General features: G+C 36.5%; 1 protein-coding gene across 2 annotated transcripts in view; it reads left to right on the top strand.

Moving 5' to 3' along the window:
- LOC145673844 (uncharacterized) overlaps positions 1-24,296 on the top strand; it is a 65,144-nt gene extending 40,848 nt beyond the window's left edge. For both annotated transcript variants that reach the window (XM_081743615.1, XM_081743616.1), the window contains exons 3-4: positions 12,032-14,222; positions 23,508-24,296. In XM_081743615.1, the coding sequence (XP_081599741.1) occupies positions 12,032-14,204 (2,173 nt within the window). In that variant the 3' untranslated portion in view covers positions 14,205-14,222; positions 23,508-24,296. The remainder of the gene's footprint in view (positions 1-12,031; positions 14,223-23,507) is intronic.
- Positions 24,297-24,650: the final 354 nt, after the last annotated feature.

A 24,650-nucleotide genomic window follows, 5' to 3' on the forward strand; every position in this document is an offset into this window, starting at 1 on the left:
TATTAAGTTTTATTTATTTTTATGTATTTCCCCCTATCCCCCTCCCCTAAGTTCTACCGTCAAAGTGAAATGATAAAAAATAGCTCAGGTCCGAACCTCATCTATATTAAAAATTTGATCGAGATTGATCGTTTGGTTAAAGAATTATTAACTTTTATTTATTTTTAACTCCTTCCTCCCCCTCCCCTAAGTTCTGTTGTCAAAGTGAATAGATAAATACCATTCCAGGCTCGCACCTTATATATGTTAAAATTTGATCGATTTCGAACAAGAGGTTGAAAAGTAATGAAGTCACAAAGACAGTGACTTTTACTTTTATTTTTTACATATATCTCCCCCTCCCCCATCCCTACGTTTCACCATCAAAGTTAAATAACAAAAATTACGCCAAGCCTAAACATCATCCATGTTGAAAATTTGATGATAAAGGTGGTTGGGTGGTTCAAGAGTTGAAGTTTATTTTTATATATAAAAATATTCATCATCCCTCCCCCCGTAGGTTCTACCGTCAAAGCGAAAACATTAAAAAAAAAACTTTCCCGGCACGATCCTCATCTATGTTGAAAATTTGATCGAGATCTCTTGGGTGGGTCAAGAGTTATAAAGTTTTATTTATTTTTATAGATCTCTCCTCCCCCACCCCTAAATTCTACAGTAAAAGTGATATAAAATAAACTACCCATGGTCCGAACTTCGTCTATGTTGAAAATTTGGTTGAGATCGGTAGGGTGGTTTAAGCTTGATGAAGTTACAAAAAGAGTCAGTTTTTTTTAACTTTTTAACATATATCTCCCCCTCTCCTACGTTGCATCGTAAAAGTGAAATGGCGAAAACATCCCAGGCCCGAATATTATCTATGTTGAAAGTTTGATCGAGATCGGTCAGGTGGTTTAAGAGCTATTAAGTTATATTCATTTTTATTTATTTCAACTCCTCTCCTCCCCCTCCTCTAAACTCTAGCGTCAAAGTGAAATAACAAGAAACATCCCAGGCTCAAACCTCATGTATGTTGAAAATTTGATTGAGATCGATTGGGTGGTTCAAGAGTTATTAACTCACGAACATAATCACTTATATATATATATATTGGGAACTCTGAAAGAAAGTGTGTACCATACTGTTTTAGGATCAAATATACTTTTTTGATAATTATTATGGAACCTTTCTTAAATGAAGGGTACCCTTTCGTAATTGATAAAAATCTTTAAGTTTAACATTCGACGATTATGCCCTTTTGGCTAAGAGTGACGAATAATTAAGGCAAGTGAGTGATGATGGAAGAATACGCGGTATGAATTGTGAAAAAAAAAAAAAAAACAGGAGTAACCAGAGAAATCTCACGAACAAGATGTTGTCCACCACAAACTTACTTGTCCTGGTATCAAACCAGGGACCCCACGCACCAGAGGTAATCGTAATTGACGGACTTTAAGTCCAATCATGGGATGATAGGGAAGCCTCAAATCAAATATTGTAATATTGCATTAAATTCGAAAAGTTTTGGTGAAAGTGATCAAGGAAAATTACATTTCCTTCATCACAAATTTATCCTTGTATGCTTTCAACTGCAGACAATGGGGACGATTGAAATGTTCAAAAACAATTTGAATTATTCAGTTCCAATAACTTTCAGTATATTGAAACAAGCGTTGTCTGTTTGGACAGTTTGCTCAATCGGCATTTGTGCGTCTGTATATCCATATGTCTGTTCCACAATAACTCTGGCAAAGCTTGCCTAACTTAAACATAATACAGAACTCGCATTCCTCCAAACTTTCAAAATAAGGTAGTTGCAGTCAATTAAGAATAAATTGGAGAAAAGGGATAAATCCACCCCATATTACAGATTTGCACACACATATAAATATAATTTGCCACTATAAAGTGCGAACATGGAATAAACAAGAGATAGAAATGACGAAAGAAACCTTTAGGAGGAAGAAAAGTTATTTTCTGGAACCTTCAATAAAGAGTTGAGAAAAAGACTCATAAAATATTTCGTATTTAGTATCGTACTGTGTGGGGCATAAACATGAACATTACGAAAAAAAAATGATGAAAAACGATTGGAAGCTTTCAAAATGTGAGTGTGGAGAAGAAAAGAAAGAATTAACTGAGTCGAGCTAAAAAGAACTGAGAAAGAATTAGAAATGATGAAAAAAAACAATTTTAGATATTATTAGGAAGAGGAAGAGAAGCTGGTTCGGACATTGGTTAAAAAGGAACTGTGTCATGAGGGACGTGCTAAAAGGTATGGTGGCAGTAAAAAGAGGGAAGGTCAAAAGAAATTGCAATTGATCAAACAGGAGAATCGTACGTGATGGAGAATCGGTTAGCAGAAGACCGTAGAGTATGGAAGCTTCTTAGTTACGCAAGTGACCTCCAATTATGGCACAATAGCCATGATGATGATGATGATGATGATAATGCAAAACGCTTGATTTTAATCAAACATATTGCGTAATGCATACTCTTTTTAAATTGTTTTAATGACATTCACTAGAGAAAGATGAGGGGGAATGAGAGTAATTTCAAAGTTCCAGGGCTCCTTATTTAAACAATATTATAATAAAACAACTTGCACCAAAATCTTTCACATAAAAAATATATATATATTAGAACTAGACGCAGTACGACATTCCTTTAAAGTTTTTCAATCTTCATCGGGATTGGGATTAAAGACCGTTAAGAGTTCAAGAGTTAATTATTCATCTATCCACCATACACTTAAATGTGCTCTATCATTTGATTCTGTAATAATTTTAAATAAACTTCTCTTAGTGTTCCGAATAATACTTACTGTATGGAGTTACAATCAATAAAAACTAAAGAGGTGGATCTAACCCGTTTAATTAAAAACAAATTCTGAAGGAAAATTAATACGAACGTAATTTCGGACAGCAGGTGTAGAGTTGCAATGATCTGTGACGGCAAGAGCAGCCACCCGAGTGCGTTAGTATTCCCACCAAGAGACTATGCTATTAGGACCAACAGAGCATATAAGAGGCGTGCGCAGCCCAGAGATTTAGAGAACACTGTAAACAACAACAGAGAATTCCATGTGCCCATGTGAGGCAACTTTACCAGCACCTGGTAGATTTTAAAGGGGGCCTCATTGTCGCTTGGTCGTATCGTGCAATATCCAGGTTTTTGGGCATTCAACTGTGACAATTGTACTATGTTGAAATAAATAGGAAGGTAAGAGAAACAACACGTGTCGTCAAAGTTACGCTCGACTAAGTCTGACCACATCAAGGGAGAATCAGCGTATTTTGTCTCAAGCTCAGTGTAACCATTTGACATCCGCGCTGGTGGACTCACTACAACACTCCGTGTCATCTCGCATAATTGATCGTAGGCTAACAGCAGTCGGACTATGAATTGCAATGTGTAGTCTGCTCTTGACACTACAACACATGCAGTTGTGTTTGGACTTGTGCCGTGCCAAGAAAGCATAAATTGCTGACCAGTGGGGTCAAATGACTTTCAGCGATGAATCTTGGTTTGGCAACACTTAAGATGACGATCGTCTACCATCATGGTGGCATCGAAGGGAAAGGACACATTCTGGCAATGATTTGGAGACACATATCACTGTTGCTTCTGTCACCATGATGTAATGAACCATCGGATATGACTTCAGGTCACCTATGGTTGTGATTCAGGAACTCTAACTGAACAACGGTACGTCACGGACATCCAGTGTCCTCGTGTGTTATTTCTCATGAGATTTATCTTGGTACCATCTTTCAATGGGACAACGCTCGTCTACACACGTGTCTCTATGAACTACCTGCATGATGCTGAGGTACTCCCTTGGCCAGCAAAATCTCCCCCGACAGAACATGTGTGGGATCAGCTCGGACGTCAAATATTCTAATGCCGATACTCTGGAAATTGAGATCCTGCTGCAACAGTTGTGGGACAACTAACCTCATGAGAGGACACAAGAGTTGAATGACGCCTCTCCCAACCGAATCAGTGCATCCATTCGAGTCCAAGAGCATACAGAAATAAAATCCTATAATAATGGTATGACAACAGTAGTGCACTCTGGTAGCCGTTGTAGCCCACACAGACCTTTGTATCATGTCAAGGATGTGAACATGTACGAAATTATATTGCCATGGAACATTTCTACGAGGTGGTGCATAATTTTATCTATAAATTAATGTAATAATAATAATAATATTAATATTAATAATAATAATAATAATAATAATAATAATAATAATAATAATAATAATAATAATAATAATAATAATAATAATAACAACTTCTCAGGATGTATATTTATTTTCAGCAAGACTTATGCATACCGTTAATGTGCTGTATTACTTTTACCAGTTTTGTTTTTAGTGAAACCTCAGTTCTTTCTCAAAAGTTGTTTTGAGTTTGTACAGTATTTAATTCATCGCTTCTTTTTTAAAGGATTAAGCCGGTCAAAGGGTTATGCCCTTTCTTTGGGACGAGTATTAGAGGTATAGGGAATTTTCTTTATTGATTGGGGGCATCGAGGGCTTGGAGCAATGTTTTATTTTATTTTATTTCATTCTTAGTTGTGGGCATCATTTTATTATTATTATTATTATTATTATTATTATTATTATTATTATTATTATTATTATTATTATTATTATTATTATTATTATCCTTGGAGACATCAATTTGCAGTAAGTAGGTTTCATTGATTATTCACTATTGCTGTAACTGGAGGCCGGGCTTTGGTATGTTATGAGAGATGAGATGAAGTGCAAGTGGACGTCACAAAACACGAGGGTAATGTTAGTATGGACGAGTGAATGGTTATCTTCTGCCCTGGAGCGTCACAGGGCTGATGAAGACAGATGAAGCCCGATGCTAGCAATATTGATGGAACACTAGTGCAGAGATGGATAAATGCATGGACTAAGTTCATCGCTTCTTGTTACAACATTCGCAACATAATATTTGTAAATTAAATAACTGTTAGAAACAGCGTATATACATTCTTGGCTCCTTGTAAGTTAGTTATAAATTGCACTGTTCTACTTTTTTCACTTTTTATTTTTTACAGAAACGAAAGTAGCCGTTCTTTATTGATTCTTGGCCACAGAACTGGAAAATCGCACTTAGAACTCTCCTGGCTCAAGTGTCTCAGTAATTTAACTTTTTAAATTTTGCATATAACGCTATTGGATATTCTAAGTACATGATTTGAAATTATTGTTTTACACGGTACAAAGTGTCGTTCTTGACAAGTATTTGCTGCATATTCGACTTGGCAACGTTGTACGTTAGTGCGAGCGTCTCATGAGTTACGTGAGGCAATGATTGCAAGTTGCAACTAGTTCCAGTTAACGTCTCTAATTGTATTCGTGGCGTGCTTCAAGCAGTAGCCTAGTTTGGCAGAATGTTTGTGTTACTGGTGAACCAGATGTTTGAAAGTAGTAAGTGGGGACATTATCGCTGTTGTAAATACTGTTTTCATTGCGAAATGTCAGTGATTCAAGGAAAATGCAGCAATGCCCCGCATATAAATGCAGCAATGCCCCGTTTCTAAAAATTCGGTGGACAGTATGTGCTACATATGTGCGGACGTGATTTGTGATTCCAGGAAGCGCCCATTGACTGCTGCAGTGCGAAAAACATATTTACTATACGTTGGATATCGTGTTGGAGACCAGGATAAATTATGGGCTCCCTACGTTTGTTGTACGAGTTCTTCATCTGCTTTCAATGCCTGGATGCATGGGAAGAACGCTTCCATGCGCTTTGCTGTGCCAGCCATTTGGCATAAACCAACAGACCATAGTACAGACTGCTACTTTTGCATGCTACCCTGCTTGAAGAAAGTTATAACTACGAAGAAGAAGAGGAAGATCGAATACCCAGTGATACCATCTGTCACTCGTCCAGTGGCCCATGGAAAAGGATTGCCTGTTCCCGATCCCGTGGCTATTCCGACGGAAAGTGATACAGAGAATGAAAGTGAAGGTGAACCTGCTCTACATACTGATGACACTGATCCTTCATTTGAGCCGAAAACCAACTATCCTGAACCACACCGACTCACACAAGTGGAGCTTCATAACCTGATTAGAGATTTGGAACTGTCAAAGAAAAAATGAAATGAAATCTTTGAGTTTTACGTCCCACGTTTATGCCGGTTAGGCTAAAGGAGACGGTGATGATGAGTAATGAATGAAATGGTGGAATGAAGAAAGTGGGAGGAAACGGGAGAACCCCTAGAAAACCCACGCACACGGTGTTTGTCCACCACAAAGTTCACTTGGCGGGGGCTGGGATCGAACCCGGGACCCCAAGCACTAGGGGAACTGTAAAAGAATAAAGCTACGCTCTTAGCATCTAGGTTACAGCAGTGGAACCTTCTGGAGGATACACTTACCGTATCAACTCTACGCGATCGTCAAAAAGATCTTGCAAAATATTTCTGCTGCACCGATGGGTTAGTATTTTGCAATGGTGTTCCAGGTTTGATACAGAAACTGAAGATTACGTACAAAGAGAACATTGGAGACTGTATATAGACGCCTCCAAAACAAGGCATAAGGCTGTGCTCCTGTGTAACAGTAAGGATATATCAGCCTCAATCCCTGTTGTTTATGCACCCCTAGGTAAAGAAAGTTATCCCATGTTGGAACGCGTTCTGGATCTTATAAAATATCGTGAACACAAGTGGTGAGTTTGTGGTGATTTTAAGGTGATTGCAATTTTTCTTCGTCCACAGGGTGGCTATACAAAGTACAGTTGTTACATATGTGAGTGGGATAGTCGTGCAAAGAATGTCCATTACACTCAAAAGGAATTTCCGCGACGAAGAGCTTTGTTGCCAGGCGAGAAAAAATCAAATGTACCTCTCGTGAATCCACAAAGCATTGTGCTACCACCATTGCTCATCAAACTTGGACTCATGAAGGCATTTTTGAAGGCCATGAACAGGAATGAACGTGCATTTGCATACTGGTGCCAAAAGTTTCCGGGTGTAAGTACAGAAAAGATTAAGCACGTAGTCGTTATTGGTCCGCAAATACGCAAGCTATTGCAAGACGAGGTGTTTGAATCTATTCTCAGTGCTGATGAGCTCCATGCGTGGCATTGTTTCCGCAATGTTTGTACAGATTCTTGGGCAAGCACCGAGCCGAAAATTACAAAGAATTAGTAGAATAATTGTTATCTGAATACAAGAAACTTGGGTGCAATATATCTCTCAAAATCCACTTCCTCCATGCCCACCTTGATGTCTTTCCAGTGATTGTGGATCCTTCAGTGACGAGCAAGGAGAGCGATTTCACCAGGACATTTCTTCGATGGAACAACATTACAAAGGAAAGTGGTTTCAATTTTAGCGGATTTCTGCTGGATGATTCCAAGAGATGCTCCAGAGTTTCCTCACAAGAAACTAGCAAAAAGACGGCGTGTTTAAAACAGATACATTAGATAACATTTACCAATACAGTTCTTGCCCTGTAGCGCTATATACAAAATGTTAAGAGTGCCATTACACCGATAGTGTCCAGGAAGACGTTATATTTTTTTTATATTCATATCCAGTGTCCAAACATTTATAAGAGACAGCTATTTTTATTTTCGTAATTATATTAATTTTTGTTACGTTTACCGTTACAGTTTCATTATCATAGCGTTATATGCAAACTGTAAATTGTGTAATTAGTACTAAATCTGAATTCGGAACACTTATTTATAGTGCTTTTCGTGTTCAGCTCCCAAAAACATTAAAGGACGGATATTTATATTTCAGTAATCGTTTTAAAGTTTGGTGACTTTTACCTTTAAATTTCAATATACTAGCGTTATATGCAAAAGATAAGTTATGCAATTACCACTAAATCTAAGTTAGGAGCATATTATCATTGTCATTTTATTGTTCAGCGTGCAAGGAATTATAAAGAATAGCTATTTTTATTTCCGTAATCATTTCAATATTTTGTGATTTTTACCTTTATAATTTCATTATTGTAGCGTTATATGTAACATGTAAACTGTCTAAGTACAAGTAAATCTTATCCAGGAGCACATTTTTATTTTCAGTTTCGTGTTCAGCTCCCAAAAATCAATGAAGGATGACCACTCACATTTCTGTAAAAAAAAAAAAAAAAAAAAAAATCACTATTGCACAGTGTTATCTAAAATGTAGCTTTGGTGTTTCAATACTTCTTACAACATAGACAACTCTTCCAACAATAAAAATAGTTAATGTTGTTGATAGCAAAAAGAGCTTACAAAGGAAGAGTTACATGCATTTAGTATTTAGTATTTAGAAGTCAAGCATGTAACGCCTGCAAAATTTGCTAAGTTAAACTTAGTTAAGTTTGTTAAATTTAAATTTAAATGTGCTTTCTTCATAATTTCACGGTTTATTTCTGTAAGGACCTTGTGCGCAGTTTATTTGCTATTCACGGATCCCAGGAAAAGTCGCCTCATTTTGGGAACCATTGTATTACAGAATGACATAATTAATAATTCAAATAAAAACTGAATTCATGTCTGATTAAGACGCCTAAAACAAAAACCTTACTTTGGCTCTTGGATAATCACTTATCAACTATAGTTGAATAAAAACAAAGTGGCTGTAAATAGTTCATATATTCAATGAACTTTAAAAATTGGTTACTGAATTCTCTATGTGTGTGTGTCTGTCTGTTATTTTCGATTTTTTTTTTCAATTTTGAACCCTGCATTCAATTGAGCATCAAAAACTATTAGAGAAAATAATTAAATTTTTCGCGTAACTCTTACCGTTCCCGAGATATTGAACAAAAAATGGCCGATTTCCAGAGATTTAAGGACCCATTTCTCGCGAACCGTAAGTCATACAGAGATCATATTGGTGTTGATCAATATTTAAAAGGGTGGTAAATATTTCGGTACCAAATAGTAACCGGTGGCCACTGGCCAGCTGGACAGTGGCCACAAACTAATATCGGTGCCAAAATATTTACCATCCCCTTAGGCATTGATTAACACCAATATCGTCTCTCTATGTCTTACTGTTCCCGTGATATTGGCCAAAAAATGTCTAATTTCTAGATATTTAACGAGCCATAGATCGGGAACCATAACTTGTAGAGAGATGATATTGATGTTGATCAATACATAAGAGGATGGTGAATGTTTTTTTTTTTTTGGTACCAAATATTAACCGGTGACCACTGTCCAACTGACCACTGGTTTGGCTACTGGCCAATTGGATAGTGGCCATCAATTAATATCGGTACGAAAATGTTTAACATTCTATTAGAGATTGATTAACACCAATATCATCTCTCTACGGTTTACCGGTCCCGTGATATTGACCAAAAGATAGTTCCGATTTCGGGAGATTTAAGGAGCCAAATCTCGGGAACCGAGGGGGCCGCGGTGGCTCAGTGGTAGAGCGTTCACCTCTGGTGCTTGGGGTCCCGGGTTCGATCCCAGCCCCCGCCAAGTGAACTTTGTGGTGGACAAACACCGTGTGCGTGGGTTTTCTCGGGGTTCTCCCGTTTCCTCCCACTTCCTTCATTCCACCATTTCATTCATTACTCATCATCACCGTCTCCTTTAGCCTAACCGGCATAACCGTGGGACGTAAAACTCAAAGATTTCATTTCATTTTTCTCGGGAACCGCGAGTCACACAGAGATCATATTGGTGTTGATCAATTCTTAAGAGAATGGTGAACATATTGATACCAAATAGTAACCGGTGGCCAGTGACTAACTGTCTACTGGTCAACTGGCCACCGTTTTCCAGGTATTGGCCAAAAAGGTTCGAATTTCTAGATATTTATGTAGCCATATTTCGAGAACTGTAAGTCATAGAGAGATGATACGAGGGTCAGCTGATAAGTTCTCGGCCCGATCCCCTTCCAAATGTACTACCCTAATGTAATTGATGCCGTGTTAAATGCTGATCTTTTATATGTTTAAGTACCAAATTTCACGATTGTACCATGAACGGTTTTTATTTTACAGGTAATTGAATGAACCATGGCGGAGCGGATTGAACGCGGATCAGAAACGCGAACGTGTGAGATCATAGCAGGTGATTTTACGGCATTTTTCGAACTCCAAGGACGATTTTTTGAATCGTCTTGTTACCTACGATGAAACGTGGTTGGATTACTTTGATCCGGAAACCAAACAGCAGTCATGCGAGTGACACCACTCAGGATCTCCAAGGCCAAAAAAAACATCAAAGCACAAAAGTCCGCAGGGAAGATGCTTGACTCAATATTCTGGGATAAGGATGGAGTTTTGCTCTCAGACTACCTTCCAAAGGGCTAAACCATAACTGCAGAGTATTACTGCAGTCTGTTGGCTAAAGTAAAGGACGCTATTAAAGAAAAGCGCCGGAGAAAGTTGACACGAGGTGTCTTGTTCTGGCAGGACAATGCTCCAGTCCACAAGGCTGGCAGAACAATGGATTTTCTGAGGGATCTAGCGTTTCAGTGCATTGACCACCCACCTTACTCACCAGATCTTGCCTTTTCTGATTATTATCTGTTTCCAGAACTCAAAACAGCACTGAAAGGACAGTGATGAATAGGTGATAACAGCTGCGGAACAGTTTTTTGCAGACCTTGAGAATTTTTTTTTTTTTTTTTTTTTTTTTTTTGAGGGATTGAAGAAGTTGCAGCATCGAACTGCCAAGTGTGTTGACCTTCGAGAGGACTATGTTGAATAGCCTCACACTTTCATGCCTGCAGCTCAAGTCCTTCTGGGTCGGGCCGAGAACTTATCAGCCCATCCTCGTATTTTACTAATTTTTTGCGAGAAAGAAAAGAAGGTGCAGATAAAAGGATTTACTTTTACATGTAGGAACAATGACAGTTTTCCTTCCAGCTCCATGTTTCCATTCTTTTAAAGTTCGTTCTGGCAATGCTCTTGGAGCATTCTCAACTGGTTTGTTTTGTTTTGTATCCATATGAGTAACATTTTTATAAGAAATGGTTTGCACATAATTAAGATTTACCTGGCCGGTAGAGTATAAATTCAAATTTCAATAACTGAAATAAATATCAACCAGTTGAGAATGTTACCAGTGCATTGCCAGAACGAACTTAAAAATAATTATTTTTTCTATTAACTTCTACAAGATTTATGTCAAGTGTTCTATGTGCTTTATTATTATACTCATTAAACAATTCTTGTAGTATATCTATCCATGTATAATTTCCTTGAATACTATTTCTTTTTTCACAAGTTTTGTTTAAGAGTTGTGTTAATATGTTCTGCGGTATGTTGTTTAACGAAGACACGTGCTCAAAATGAAGGGCTCAAAATTGAAAAATTCGCAAAATATAATCTCTCTCTGACTTACGTTTCCCGAGATATGACTCATTAAATCTCCCGAAATCCGAGATTTTTGGACCAATATCTGGGGACAGTGTCCAGTTTCTCAGTGGCCACCGGTTACTATTTAGTACCAAAATGTTCACTATCCTCTTGGGTATTGATCAACACTAATATCATCTCTGTATGACTTGTGGTTTCAAAGATGTGGCTCCTTAAATCTCCAGAAATCGGAAGAGTGACGTGAAAAATTTTATCACTTGTTTCGGATAGTTTTAGATGTTCTATGGAATGGATGGTTCAAAATCGAAGAAAATCGTAAACAACAGACACACACACACACACAGACACAGAGAGAGAGAGAGAGAGAGAGAGAGAGAGATAATTCATTAAGGAACTTATTTTTAAGTTCGTCGAAGATTAAACTCCTTGCCACTATGGTATATTAAGAACTATGGCCGGTCAGCTCGCATTTTGTTAACACGGAGAGTACTTAGGTGATGTGATGAATATAGTGTATAACATTGTGATTGCGTGTCAAATATTCTACAAAAATCTATATTAAAATTAGCCTACGGGAAGAAGGATTCTATTCATTTTATAATATTGTCCTCATAAAATGATAACTGCAGATTTCAAAATGGCATTTGTAATTCAATTTTTGTCATAAGGAAGATACTAAATTATGTTTTTATAATTTCATGTGACTTATACTATTTTTTTAATTTTTTTTTCAGGAAGAAGATACGAATCCATATCCCACAACATGTACATATAGTTCATCATAAGCACCATGGTCATTATGCTCATGACTATGGGTATGGAGCGTATGGTTATGGGGGACCAGGATATTTCGGACATCACCACCCTGGTCCTGCATCTGGTCATAACCACGGACCAGGGCATATGATGGACGGATCCCACAGCCATGTTCATGAACATTATGCTTCTTTCCATGGCCATTCTCCTTCGCATTCCTACCCAATGCCAATTCCTCCGATGAATCAGCATAATAATCACATCTATGCTTATCATTCTCCAATGAGTCATCCGGGACATGTAGAACCACAATTTAGTCATAATCATATAATAACAGTACCTCCAGGATTTTCAGAATTAATAGAAACTAATGATGATAAAGAAAATAGCGAAGAGTCCAAAAAGAACCCACCTCAGATGCCATACCCTTATCCTTATCCATACCCATATCCTTATCCCTATTCTCCATCTTCTCCTTTACCGATGCCTTATGCACCAACTTATGGTTATGGCCAAATGCCTTTGATTCCCCTAGCACCAATTCCTCTTGGACCACCAATTCCTGGCATGCCAGGTGCCTTCTCACCAGGACATAATCATTACAACTACCCAGATTCTGCAGGATCTGATTCATATAAGAGTCCTGCAGAGCATTCCTACAGTCTTCCACACTCATCTGCAGAAGATTCAACTCAATCCTCTTCTGCTGGTACTGGTACACCAAAACCAAATTGGCATTCTCATTCAGACTCTCATGACCACTCTTCTTCCGCTTCACACCATTCTGATCGACCATACCCGCCAACGTCTTCAGCTTCTGGCAGTGATGGTCGAAAGCGCACCACTCCGAGACCATATGACCATAGTTCTACCACAAGGAGACCTGGTGGATCAAAATCTCATTACTCCTCTTACAAATCACAAAAGGGAAGAAAAGAACATGATTCAGAACATTACCATTCTCATTCGAATTATTATGGGCATGGTTATTTTGGAGGGCGTAGACCGTATTTCTACCCGCCAACAAACACATACTTGTACCCAGGTAGTCCTTACGATTCACCTCTTTACGGAGCACCTAGTTATTCCTCACATAATTCCATAAAATCACAAGCAAGTAACTATCATTCTGCCACAAGAGATCCTCCCAGAGAGCACGAATACGACTCGAAATCTAAAAACAGAAAACCAAGTTCCTCAAACGAAGAATATGAAAATAAACATACAACACTTCCACCATATGAATCAAGCTCAGAAAAGTATCGAAACAAACATCCTACGCGAGCACCATATGAATCAAGCTCAGAGAGACACAAGCATAATCATCCAACGCGTCCTCCTTATGAATCAAGCTCAGAGCGGTATTCACTCAAACGCCCACATGAAAGCTCACGTAGGCCAACTACAAATCGCCCGTTTTCCTTCTTCAAAGGTGGGGAATATGATGATGATCATTCTGATCATCATCATCATCACGATGATCATATTAGACCACAGAAGTTTAAGGATAATGAGTTTAAAAAGTTTAAATTGACGGATGATAATTTCAAATTAGGTAGCTTTGAAGACCAGGAATTTAATTCTAACACTTATCGTCAAGAGAGTCACAGATATGAAAACCGCAGACCATCAAACCATAGAGACCAAAGACACAAGGATGCTAAGTTTGGTAAAGAAAGCTTCAATCAAGATGAAATTAGAAATGAGTTCGTGAAGCAAGATCCGTTCCGTAATCAAGATTTTAAACGCGTGAAGCATAGGGATAATCGCTTTGAAGAATCGAACCATCATCGCCATTCAACAACTAAGCCACCACATTTCAGCGCACCCACAAAAGCAGTATCAACTTCCCACAGTACTATTTTCACGACAACACCTAGAGATGCCCCACGACCGAAACCTACCTCACCAACAGGAGACCGATTTCCGGATAGAGAAATGCCAAGAAATAAACCGAAACATGAAAGAGAACGACCTCCCTCACCTTTTAATGATGGTAATGATGACAAGTTTGAAATAAAGGGAATTTATGTATCACCATCTAAAAGACTGAAGGATAGCTCACCGGAGGCATCGAATTACAGTTACAGCAACAAGCGTCCTAGTAATGTAGACCAAAATTGGCCGTGGCCAAAGTATATTTGGAAGTAGCATGTGGTTTCCTTTAAGGTAAGATATAATATCCATGTAAACATTTCTTCAATTTAAATGTAATTTGATGTCTGTTAGACAACATAATTCTCTGAAGATTATATGTAAACTATTTTGAGGTAATTTAAAATTTTGGGGGTTATTTATACTGTATAATCTTTTAGAACTGAATATAGGATGTTATTAAGCTTATTCTAGAAGCAGTCTAAACCTAAGACAATCATAATTTTGAAATATTATTATGCTTATTCTGTCGGTTTAATTAATAAAGGAAAACATTATGGCCAAACATAACTGTAAATCTTAGCTTGTATTGACTACATAGTACATGTCAAATGCATTATTATATGTGTCTGCGAAGCATTGGCTAAAGTAACTTATCTTGTCAAGTGCCAGACAATTACTATTCTCCAAACTGCACGTTGTTCGAGGAAAATGAATTACTTTTTATATGTTTTAATCTTAAGGCAAGTCAGTTGTAGCAGTGCAATGATACACTGAATGGTGCAGTAATTCCCGAGGTATTGCTCTTCCTTCCTCATCTTTATTTGTTTCTGTTGAGTTGTGTGCCATTTTTAACCTACCAATGCTGTAAAATGTGGAACAATAGCATACATACACGGTAGGATCTGGATGTGATTTTACCGGGGATTGAAATAGAGCCATCCACACTCAAGGAGTTCTAGATTTATATTTTAAGTTATAAAATAATTTCTGTGCTATTTAAAAAAAAAGACTGAACACCCGTAAAAATATATCTATTTATAGCGAGAAAATTGTGTTGGTAGGATTGAGTATATCGAGTAGAAGGTTATATCTAATGAACCACTCAGCATTTTCATTTTTGGTTCAATTGCGTTCTACAGATGCTACACTTCCAAACTATGTTATATAGTGCATTGTGCAAATATGAGAAATTTTCCGTCTTTCAGTCACAGGTATCAGAGCAAAACTGGTAGCAGATAACCAGAAGTAATTTCTCGGAATTGATGCACCGTATAGGTCAGGTTAGGTTATATTACGTTAGGTTCCGTATCCACAATTAACCTATTCGAAACGAAAGTGGTAGTAATAAATGATTTCCTGTTTCAAGGTTGATCATCATAAAACGAAAACGGTAATATATTACGAGAAGCCTTTTCCTTGGAAAATATTCCAACTCCATAGTTGTTTCTCTAGAAATGATACAAATATCCTAACAACTATAGCTTCAGTGTTGATACAGCATAAATCTAATCAAATATGAATAAATCAAACAGTTTGTTTGTGTGTCTGTCTGTCTGTGTGCAGCCTGGGGACCAGACGAGTTGACCGAGAGTTACGAAAGTTTGGTCACGTTTACCTTGATCCAGACCCCAGACCAAGACGATGTGCTTTTTAAATTCAAACCATGGGGGTCTCAGGGGGGAGTTTACCGGGACATGTAAAATTAGTAGAAAATGACCGATATTAGTGTCAAATTCACAGTTTTCGCGGTCGCTGAGATGAATGATGATACTTCCACAGGCGTTGACTTCCTAACACAGCCCCCATTGGCTGGGGAGCAGAGGCGTTTTCTTATACAAAATTCGAACCCGGAGGTCTCAGGAGGCGTTTACCGAGACATGTAAAAGAAATAGAAAATGATGTTTTTTTTTCCTTTCGTTGTTCAGCTTGTTTACAAAGATATTTTATCTAACCCATACGAAGAATGAGTATTTCAGCTAGTTATATATAAGAAATATTTTTTTATATGCATTCACTGTCCGAATTATAAATTTCAACCTTAATCTATTTCTTCAAACCAAGATGAAAATCTACGAAATCTAGTTTAAACACAGATCGCTGTAGTGAAAGAAAAGCGTAGTCATTAATAGTGAGAATCTTGAACTGCAAGAATAGGTTCCACTTTCATTATTCCTCAGTTACAAGATTCTCATCGAAAGAAAGCACAAAAGTTGTAAAAAAAATAAATAAATGAAAAACAATAAAACTTAACCTGTGACGGTGAACAGTTATAATTTTTACGTCCAAGAAGACAAGGTAGTATGAGGGAAAAATAAAACATATATACTACAGTAGATGGTGATCTAAGAATTGACCGGATTTACATATTAGACGGAGGCTTAAAACAACAAGAAAATTCAAGAGCAAAAGCGTTGTCTGCCATAAGGGTGGACGGTTCCTGAAAACGCAAACCGCGGTTTCGGTTTGCCGCTTAAACCGGTTTGGAACGGTTAACCGAAACCGTGCCGAACCGAGCCGAACCGGACCGGTTTGAAGTTCAAACCGATTGATTCGGTTTAACCTGCAAACCGAACCGAAACCGATTAACCGGTTCTTGGAACACCCCTAGCCTACCACAAACTTGCACGACATATAATACATCTGTGCCCATTCGTCTCAGAGAAGATAAGTTCCGTACCTTTCCTTAGTATTAACAGTGACTAAAAACGGGTAGTTGTGCAGAAAGAGAACAGCAAAAATGGCAGACGAAATGAAAAAAAATAAAATAAAATAAAATAAAATAAAAAATAAATAAATCTTATAAATTTCATTACAAGATGGTAGTATATATTGCAAACATTGATATATAAATTTCAATTTATGTCACTAGTTTACCAAAAATTATAAAGAAAGTGATAATTAAGAATAATAGTTATACAAGGTATGATCAAAAAATACGGTGAATAATGTAATTAGAAACAAAGTAATAAGCTTACACGTAATTTTATTCAATCTCCTTCAAAGTGCTGTCCTTGGCTACCAATGCACCTGTTCCAACGTGGAAACCATGACTGGAAGCATCTGTGGATCGCTTCTTTTGGAGGGCGTTTACGACCTCTGTCATAACCCCCTCAATGTCAGGAATGATGTTAAAATATTTTCCATTAAGCACGGTTTTAATTTTTTTTGGAAGAGCCAGAAGTCGCATGGTGCTATATGTGGAGAGCACAGTGAATATAGACAGACATGAATATTTCTTTCGGCAAAAAGTTGAGGACTAAAAGCAAGCTGTGACACGACGTGTTTTCGTGGTGAAGAAAGAAGTCATTTGTCCATTTAATCGGCGATTAAAATGTTTTTCACGGGTCCGTACGAAATGTTTAATTCTTCGAAAAGCTCTCGAATAGTTATACGCCTATTTGAACAAATCATTTGTGGCACTTTTTGTACGTTTTCACCTGGTTTCGACGTCACGATCATTGTTCGTTTTCAACCGACTAAAGACAGGGTAAAGAATTTCCCTATGTTAATTAAATGGGATTTCTTTTTACCTATAATCTCATTTAAGGTACTTAGAATTGGAATAAAAACTTGAAATTCCTTATGCTTGCACGTTTTTGCTAGTACTACCTAAGTAAATCAGCAAAAGTAAACAGATCCAACTTTAGAGTAGTTTTTATACGGAACTGAAAAACCTTTCCCGTGTTATTTATATGGAACACCTTTTACTCCCCCCTTCCCCCAGTTATTGAGCACTTACTGTAGGGCTACAATGATTAAATTGGGCATGATTGTAGCTTTTCAAGAGGCACCAACAGAAAGATTGCCAAAAGTGAATACAGTAAAACCTCTCTAAAGCGGACAGCCGTGGGGAATCAAAAATTGTCCGCTATAGAGAGGTGTTCGTCTTAAAGAGGTTTCAATATTTTCTTTCGTAAATTAATAAACAAGGTAATATGCAATTAGGAAAAAAATATTTTTGCATATATCACGTATTTATGAATATTACCAAAATGTTACTGTACCTGCATTATCTTGCGCCATCCAATTCGAGGCACAACATGGAAATAAGATGTTATAGTTCTCTGCACTTTACACTTATCGCTACTTACTACGTTTTCGGTGTCGCTTTAATTTATGAGTTAATTGCAGTCCAGCAATGACTTGTTTTTTTTTTTTAAAAAAAAGGACAATATGCGTACCCGTGGTCAAAAATACCAAACTTGTCTTCTGTTTGGTTAGAGATTCCAGCAGGACAATAGAATGATGTGTCATTCCTAAGAGTGGGCAACTGTCAATCACTTTTGTTTCTGAAGCAGATTGGGTGGGAGTGAAATGCAAGCAAAGGACATAAGGGTGTTGTGAAACAGAGACCTCTCCTCTGGGTTGCTGAACAGACAATTGAGGAGGCAAAATGTTGTCACACCCACATGTTCTTCTTTGGTGATATACGTATGAATTACTAAAAGTGTATTTTTAGTGCACTTTCCAACTTGTTTCTAGAATACGTGTCCGTAATACGGAGGTAAATAATACCTATAAAAGACGAGAAAGACTGTCCGTGTCCGTACTAGAGAGTGTCCGCTTTAGAGAGGTTTGCCAATATGTTTTTTCCTATTATAGTGTTTGGGAATTACAAAATATGTCCGTTATGGGAGGTATCCGCTTTATAGAGGTGTCCGTTAGTAGAGGTTTCACTGTATTTTTAATTTTTAGAGGGTCTAAGGAGGTGATGAAAAATTTCTCCATGTTGTTTAAATGGGCCTTTTTTGGACCTATAATTTCATGTTTTGGGTAGTTAGAATTGGAATAAAAGCTTGAAATTCGGTACGCTTGTACGTTTTTGTTACAATTACCTAAGTGAATTATCAGAAATAACCAGTTGAGAATGTTCCAAGAACATTTCCAGACCGAACTTAAAAAGAATGGAGGGGTAAGGATAACTGTCATTGTTCCTAGATGTAAAAGAAAAATTTTTTATCCACATCTTCTCTTTTTCGCAAAAATAAGCAAAATATCATCTCTCTATGACTTACAGTTACCGATATATGGTTGCTTAAATATCTAGAAATTCGAACTTTTTGGTCAATATCTGAAGCACAGTGCCCAGTTGACCAGTAGACAATTAATCAGTGGCCACCGGTTACTATTTGGTACCAAAATGTTTACCATCCTCTTATGTATTGATGGACACCAATATGATTTCTGTGTGACTTAAGGTTTCCGAGATTTGGTTCCTTAAATCTCCCGAAATCGGAACTATATTTTAGCCATTATAACGAAAATGATAAGTCATAGAGAGATGATGTTGGTGTTAATCAATTCCTAATACAATGCTAAACATTTTGGTACTAATATTAATTGATGGCTACTGGTCAACTGGCATTGGTAGCTTTTTAGTTTCAAAATATTTACCATCCTCTTAGGTATTCATTAACATCAATATCATCATTCTTCAACTTATGGTTCTCGAGATATGGCTCCTTCAATCTCTGCAAGTCTGTCGTTTTTGGCCAATATCTCGGGAAGGGTGAGAGTGACGCGAAAACTTTATTTACTTTCTCTGATAGTTTTTGATGGTCTATCGAATGCAAGGTTCAAAATTGAAAAAAAAAAAATCGCAAATAACAAACAGACGGATAGGCAGACAGATAAACAGACAGACACACAAACATAGAGAATTCAGTAACGAACTTTTCAAGTTCATTGAAAATGTCCAACTGTAGAGTGGTTTTATGGGATACTGAAAAATATTTCCCGTGTTCAACGAAACTAAAAACATCGTTACTGAATTCTCTATGTCTGTCTTTCTGTTATTTGCATTTTTTCAACTTTCAACCCTGCATTCCACAGAGCATCAAAAACTATCACAAAAAATGATTCAATTTTTCGCGTCAGTCTTACCGTTCCCGAGATATTGGCCAGAAATTCGCCTACTTCCAGAGATTTAAAGAGCCATATCTTGGGAACCATAAGTTGTAGAGAAATAAAATTGATGTTGATCAATACACAAGAGGGTGGTAAATGTTTTGGTACCAAATAGTAACCTGTGGCCACAAGTCATGGAGAGATGATATTTTGCCAATTTTTGCGAGAAAGAGAAGAAGGTGCGGATAAAGATATTTACTTTTACATCTAGGAACAATGACAGTTATCATTCCGGCTCCATTCTTTTAAGTTCGTTCTGGCAATGCTCTTGGAGCATTCTCAACTGGTATTTATGTGGGACGTCTTCTGCAGCCCAAAATGTTCATGGATTTGAATGATGAAATTTAGCATGATTGTAGCCTTCCAGGACTAAGAGACAAGAAAATTGCCAAAAGTGAATATTTTTAATTTTTTAGGGTTCTAAAGGGGGATGGAGAAATTCCCATGCTATTTAAATGGGCGTTTTCTTGGGATTCAAAATCTTATCTTTTATATAGTTGAAATAGGAAAAGAAACGCTAGAATTGTGGGTTCAAAAGGTGTGAGGCCGTAGGCCGAGCAAGGACAGTGTGTAGGGGCGAAGCCCCCGGATGGGCAGATTCAGGAAATATGAAGAGCAAGTTCCACGAAATTCACTGTTGATGCAAGGACCAATATAGTAGATAAGAAATGCAAGTCTGTATTCCGAGGGAACTCTTGGGTCTGAGTTCGGAGCCTTCAGCTAGCTAAAGGCTAGTTTTCTCAATAAAACTATAATTGCTTTACTGGAAAATGGTTGTTGCAGCTTGAGAACTTGATCTCGCCCTTCATCTGTACTTTCTCTCTTATCTAGATCTATCATTCGTTTTTTATTTTAATATAGATGGAAGTATTTTACAATTACTTTTCGTATTTTCGGGTGCAGAATAATACCCGTTCAATACTGTATACACGCAGTGGCTTATATTATTGGACTCCTTTTCACAGTTTGATCCCCTCCTAATAAAAACTTATGGGAAGAAAAATTAATGACTTTTTAAGTATAAATAACGATCACATATGAAAATGAAAATAGAGGAAGAAAATTTAAATCTTAGAAGTAATAGTATCATAAACGAGGAAGAGGAAATACTGTAGTGATTACCGTGACAAAAAGCAATGTAAAAGAGTCATTTAATGTTTGTAATTCTATCTTCGCATTTTGTAAAGCAATCATGCTACACAACACATAGTTCGCTTTTGATTGCACAATATCAGTAAGCATTTTCTTTAGTTTGTCCATAGACAAGCTAGGACCTCTTTCCGTTAAAGTGCTTTCGAAACCTAGAAAAGAATCGTTTAACGTCTATTGGTGTGGGGATCAAATCTGAAACATGTCACAACCTTTGAGCAGTGATGCCAGCCCATTGGGAAACATTACATTTTTTTACTAGTTTCTCGAAAGGAAATAATGGGAATTTTCGTTGAGTTGATTTTGAGTTCAACATCCCTTTCAGCAGCGAGGCTATATGGAACGGGACCTACTGATTAACGCTAGAAATTCCATGCTCGCATCTCCTACGTGAAAGATCAAGGAGCAGGGTCAAAATTGCTCGCACTAATTTTAAGTAACTTTAAGAGCATATTTGTTCAATTTGAGTTAATGTGTTGAATTAAATTTGAACGAAGAAATTTTCAAGGAATTATGCTTTTGATTTGTAAAAAAAAAAAAAAAAAAAAAGGTAAATGCGGTGCGTAAAACTGCTTATATTATTTTACCAAATTTCTTATTATGCAGAAAACCAGTATCATAACTAACACTCACCAAGGTCTATAAAAGCCTAAAGTGTTTATATAAAGGAGAAAAGTAACATTTTTAAAAAGTAATACAAGTTTTAGATATAAAAAGCAAACAAAAGGAATATTGGAGAAAACAAAGATGACATGCACCTATGACCAAGGGGGTTCAAATTGGCCCGCGCAACTTGATTTTTTTACAGAGAAAAACAATGCAGTATATTTCAGTTGAAAAAAACGAAAATGAACCTTTCATCAAATGGAACGATAAAAAAACGGAGAATGCTGAATATATATTAATCCGTATAAAGTAAATAAAAGAAACAACTAGCCGGCAACATTGATCACCCGTTTGTCTTTCTAGGGTTGACGTGGAATCCAACGACATGAGCTCTCGCTGAGAATCGAACCCGGGACTCTTACGTCAAAGGAGCGTACGCCAACCTCTTAATCACGGAGGAGCTCAAAAGGAATTTTCGTTGTAATGAGCTGCAAATATGGGATTTCTCATCGACAGCAACATAATTCTATATGGGCGGACAGTAGACAATGACAATTCAATAATCTTTAAATTAGTGTTTATTGTCCAACTTGATTACCAGAATATGCAAACTAGTGCTGAAGAAACGTGTGATTCGTTTAAAAGAAATACTTCTTAGAAATATAAATTGTGCTGTAGTGTTTTTTTAATATAAAGAATACAATTAACGGTAAAAAAAAAAAGCTAAATGTAAAATTATAAACAACCAACTTCGAATGCGTCCTACACAAAAGGATAGGAAAATAAAGTTTTCCTGGTATTTTTACGTTCATTACACACTATGGTAACACAAAAAAGGCGGGAAAATGTACTTGTTTTTTTTCTCCACCTTTTACGCAGTCTCTTCCAATTAAAAAACGTAATTATTCATAAACTACTAGATAAACATAGTAGATCGAAATTTACGATTAATTTATTTATATAGCGAAGGAAATGTGTGACATACAATAGTTTAATTTCTAAGATTTTTTTTTTAATTTAGTATAAGGTGTAAAATTCAAGAGCAAAATAGAAACTTCTACATCTCGAGATGGGATTTAAAAGTGGTTATGGTTGCCAACACTACCTTTGAGTTGATATGGATATGAACCACGCTTGTTTTATGTTTGGCTGGGCAACAATAATTCATCCACCCCCTAAAATGAGGAGCGTTAAATTTCATATTTCTCAGGTGATTTTCGTTCCGCGGTATAACAGTGGGAAATGCGACTTGTAATACCGTAATATCAGTCGACTGGTAAACAATACTTAAAGCTGGGTTGTCAATTTACACGAATCTTGTAGCTCTCATACAAAAAAAAAAAAAATCTTGCAAGCCTACAATATGTTTCCATGTAAACATAGCCTTGATAGTTGCATACAACATTTTCTCATCTTGCAAGGAGGCAAACCATTTCAACTTTCTGGGCCGTCTTGCTTGCTACCTGCTATCGCCCTCCCTCTGACATAAAGAAAGAAAAAAACAGTTTCACCGCTTCCAAAACAACGGATTCGTTTGGACTAAGAGGAGAAGCACGCCAAAATACAAGTTTTTAAAGAATAAGTTCGCTATTTGTCCACTAGAGTGCAGTGGTGCATCGACGGAGATATTTTTATTGCTTTCAGAAAGTTGTAATGTGTAAATAGTAAATAGAAAGATCAGGTTACCAGATATTTTAATGATAGCTACAAGATTCTTGTAAAGTGACAACCCAACTCTAGAAGTAATCATAAAATGGGAAATATGGCCAATGATCACAATATACGCATTTATTCATAATTTCTTGGAAAAATGGCAAAAACATGACATTTATGGCTTTTTGCCAAAATTGCTGATCTTTAATTATGATATGCTTCAAAAATATTTTACATTAATTATTGTATATTATTCTACAGGAAATACGCAACTACAAATCACGTTCCTTGGAATAGTAGGATCCCAGTTGAAATTATAGACAATTGACTGACTTGGGTGTAGTTGTCTTCAACATGGACATGACATTTTCCTGGATGAGTGGGTGCCATTTTGGTCTCGAATGTTTATAAGATTGTAAATAACTATAACTATATATATAAAACGAAGAATGTCTGCCTAAGTGTAATAAACAGTGTATGGAAAGAATGAATAAAATCAAGACATCAGATTTTCAATTGTAAGATAGTTCCAAAAATTAGTGACAGACATGAGGACAATCAACAGAATTCTAGTCATTGTTGATGAACCGATTACGACATTGTTATTTTATTATTGTTTTGTTATTGTTATTGTTGATTTTAAATTGTTGTTGTTGTTTTATATATATATATTTTTGTAAATTAATACATTTATTACTTTCGTAAAAATGTTTATTTTGTACTTTTTTATATGATTAAAGTTATGTTTGTGCAAGTTGCACTGTCTGGTGTTTGTGCGAAATACATATATTCAATGTAAGTTGAAAAAATGAAAAATTTCTTTGAGATACGCATTTACATTGGTGTTTATGGTTTCTCAAAGGGAAGGTAGATGCTTGAAGGTATATACAAAGTATTTAAATAATAATAATAATAATTAATAAATTAAACTGTATGTATCTTAAGAATAAAAGCACATTTTAACACAATCCTTAAAAATATATTTAATATGAATATATTTTGTAAGGTTATTTAAAATCCTTTTGTATAATATATAAGTTACTTTTAAACAAGCTAATGCATTTTTATAAACAAATTTTATCGATAATGTATGATTTAAAATAAATAATGTTTAAAACCTTAGTAATATAATTTGCACTCTTTCTAATATCTTAACTTGTGTTAAATCAGAAGTACACCTTCAGAAAGATGGCACGTAAACTATTTGGAACTAACGTAAGTACTATTCTCTTTTATGATTTACGAGGAGTGGTCAAAAAATACAGTGGATAATGTAATTAGAAACAAAGTAATAAAATTACATAGAATGTGATTTAATCTCCTTCAAAGCACTGTCCTTGGCTAGCAAATGCACTTATACCAACATTGAATCCGTGATTGGACGGTTTCTAGAAGGTTTCTGTT

Source organism: Thermobia domestica, chromosome 17 (genome assembly GCF_964235325.1).
Source record: "Thermobia domestica chromosome 17, izTheDome1.hap1.1, whole genome shotgun sequence".
Taxonomy (NCBI): domain Eukaryota; kingdom Metazoa; phylum Arthropoda; class Insecta; order Zygentoma; family Lepismatidae; genus Thermobia; species Thermobia domestica.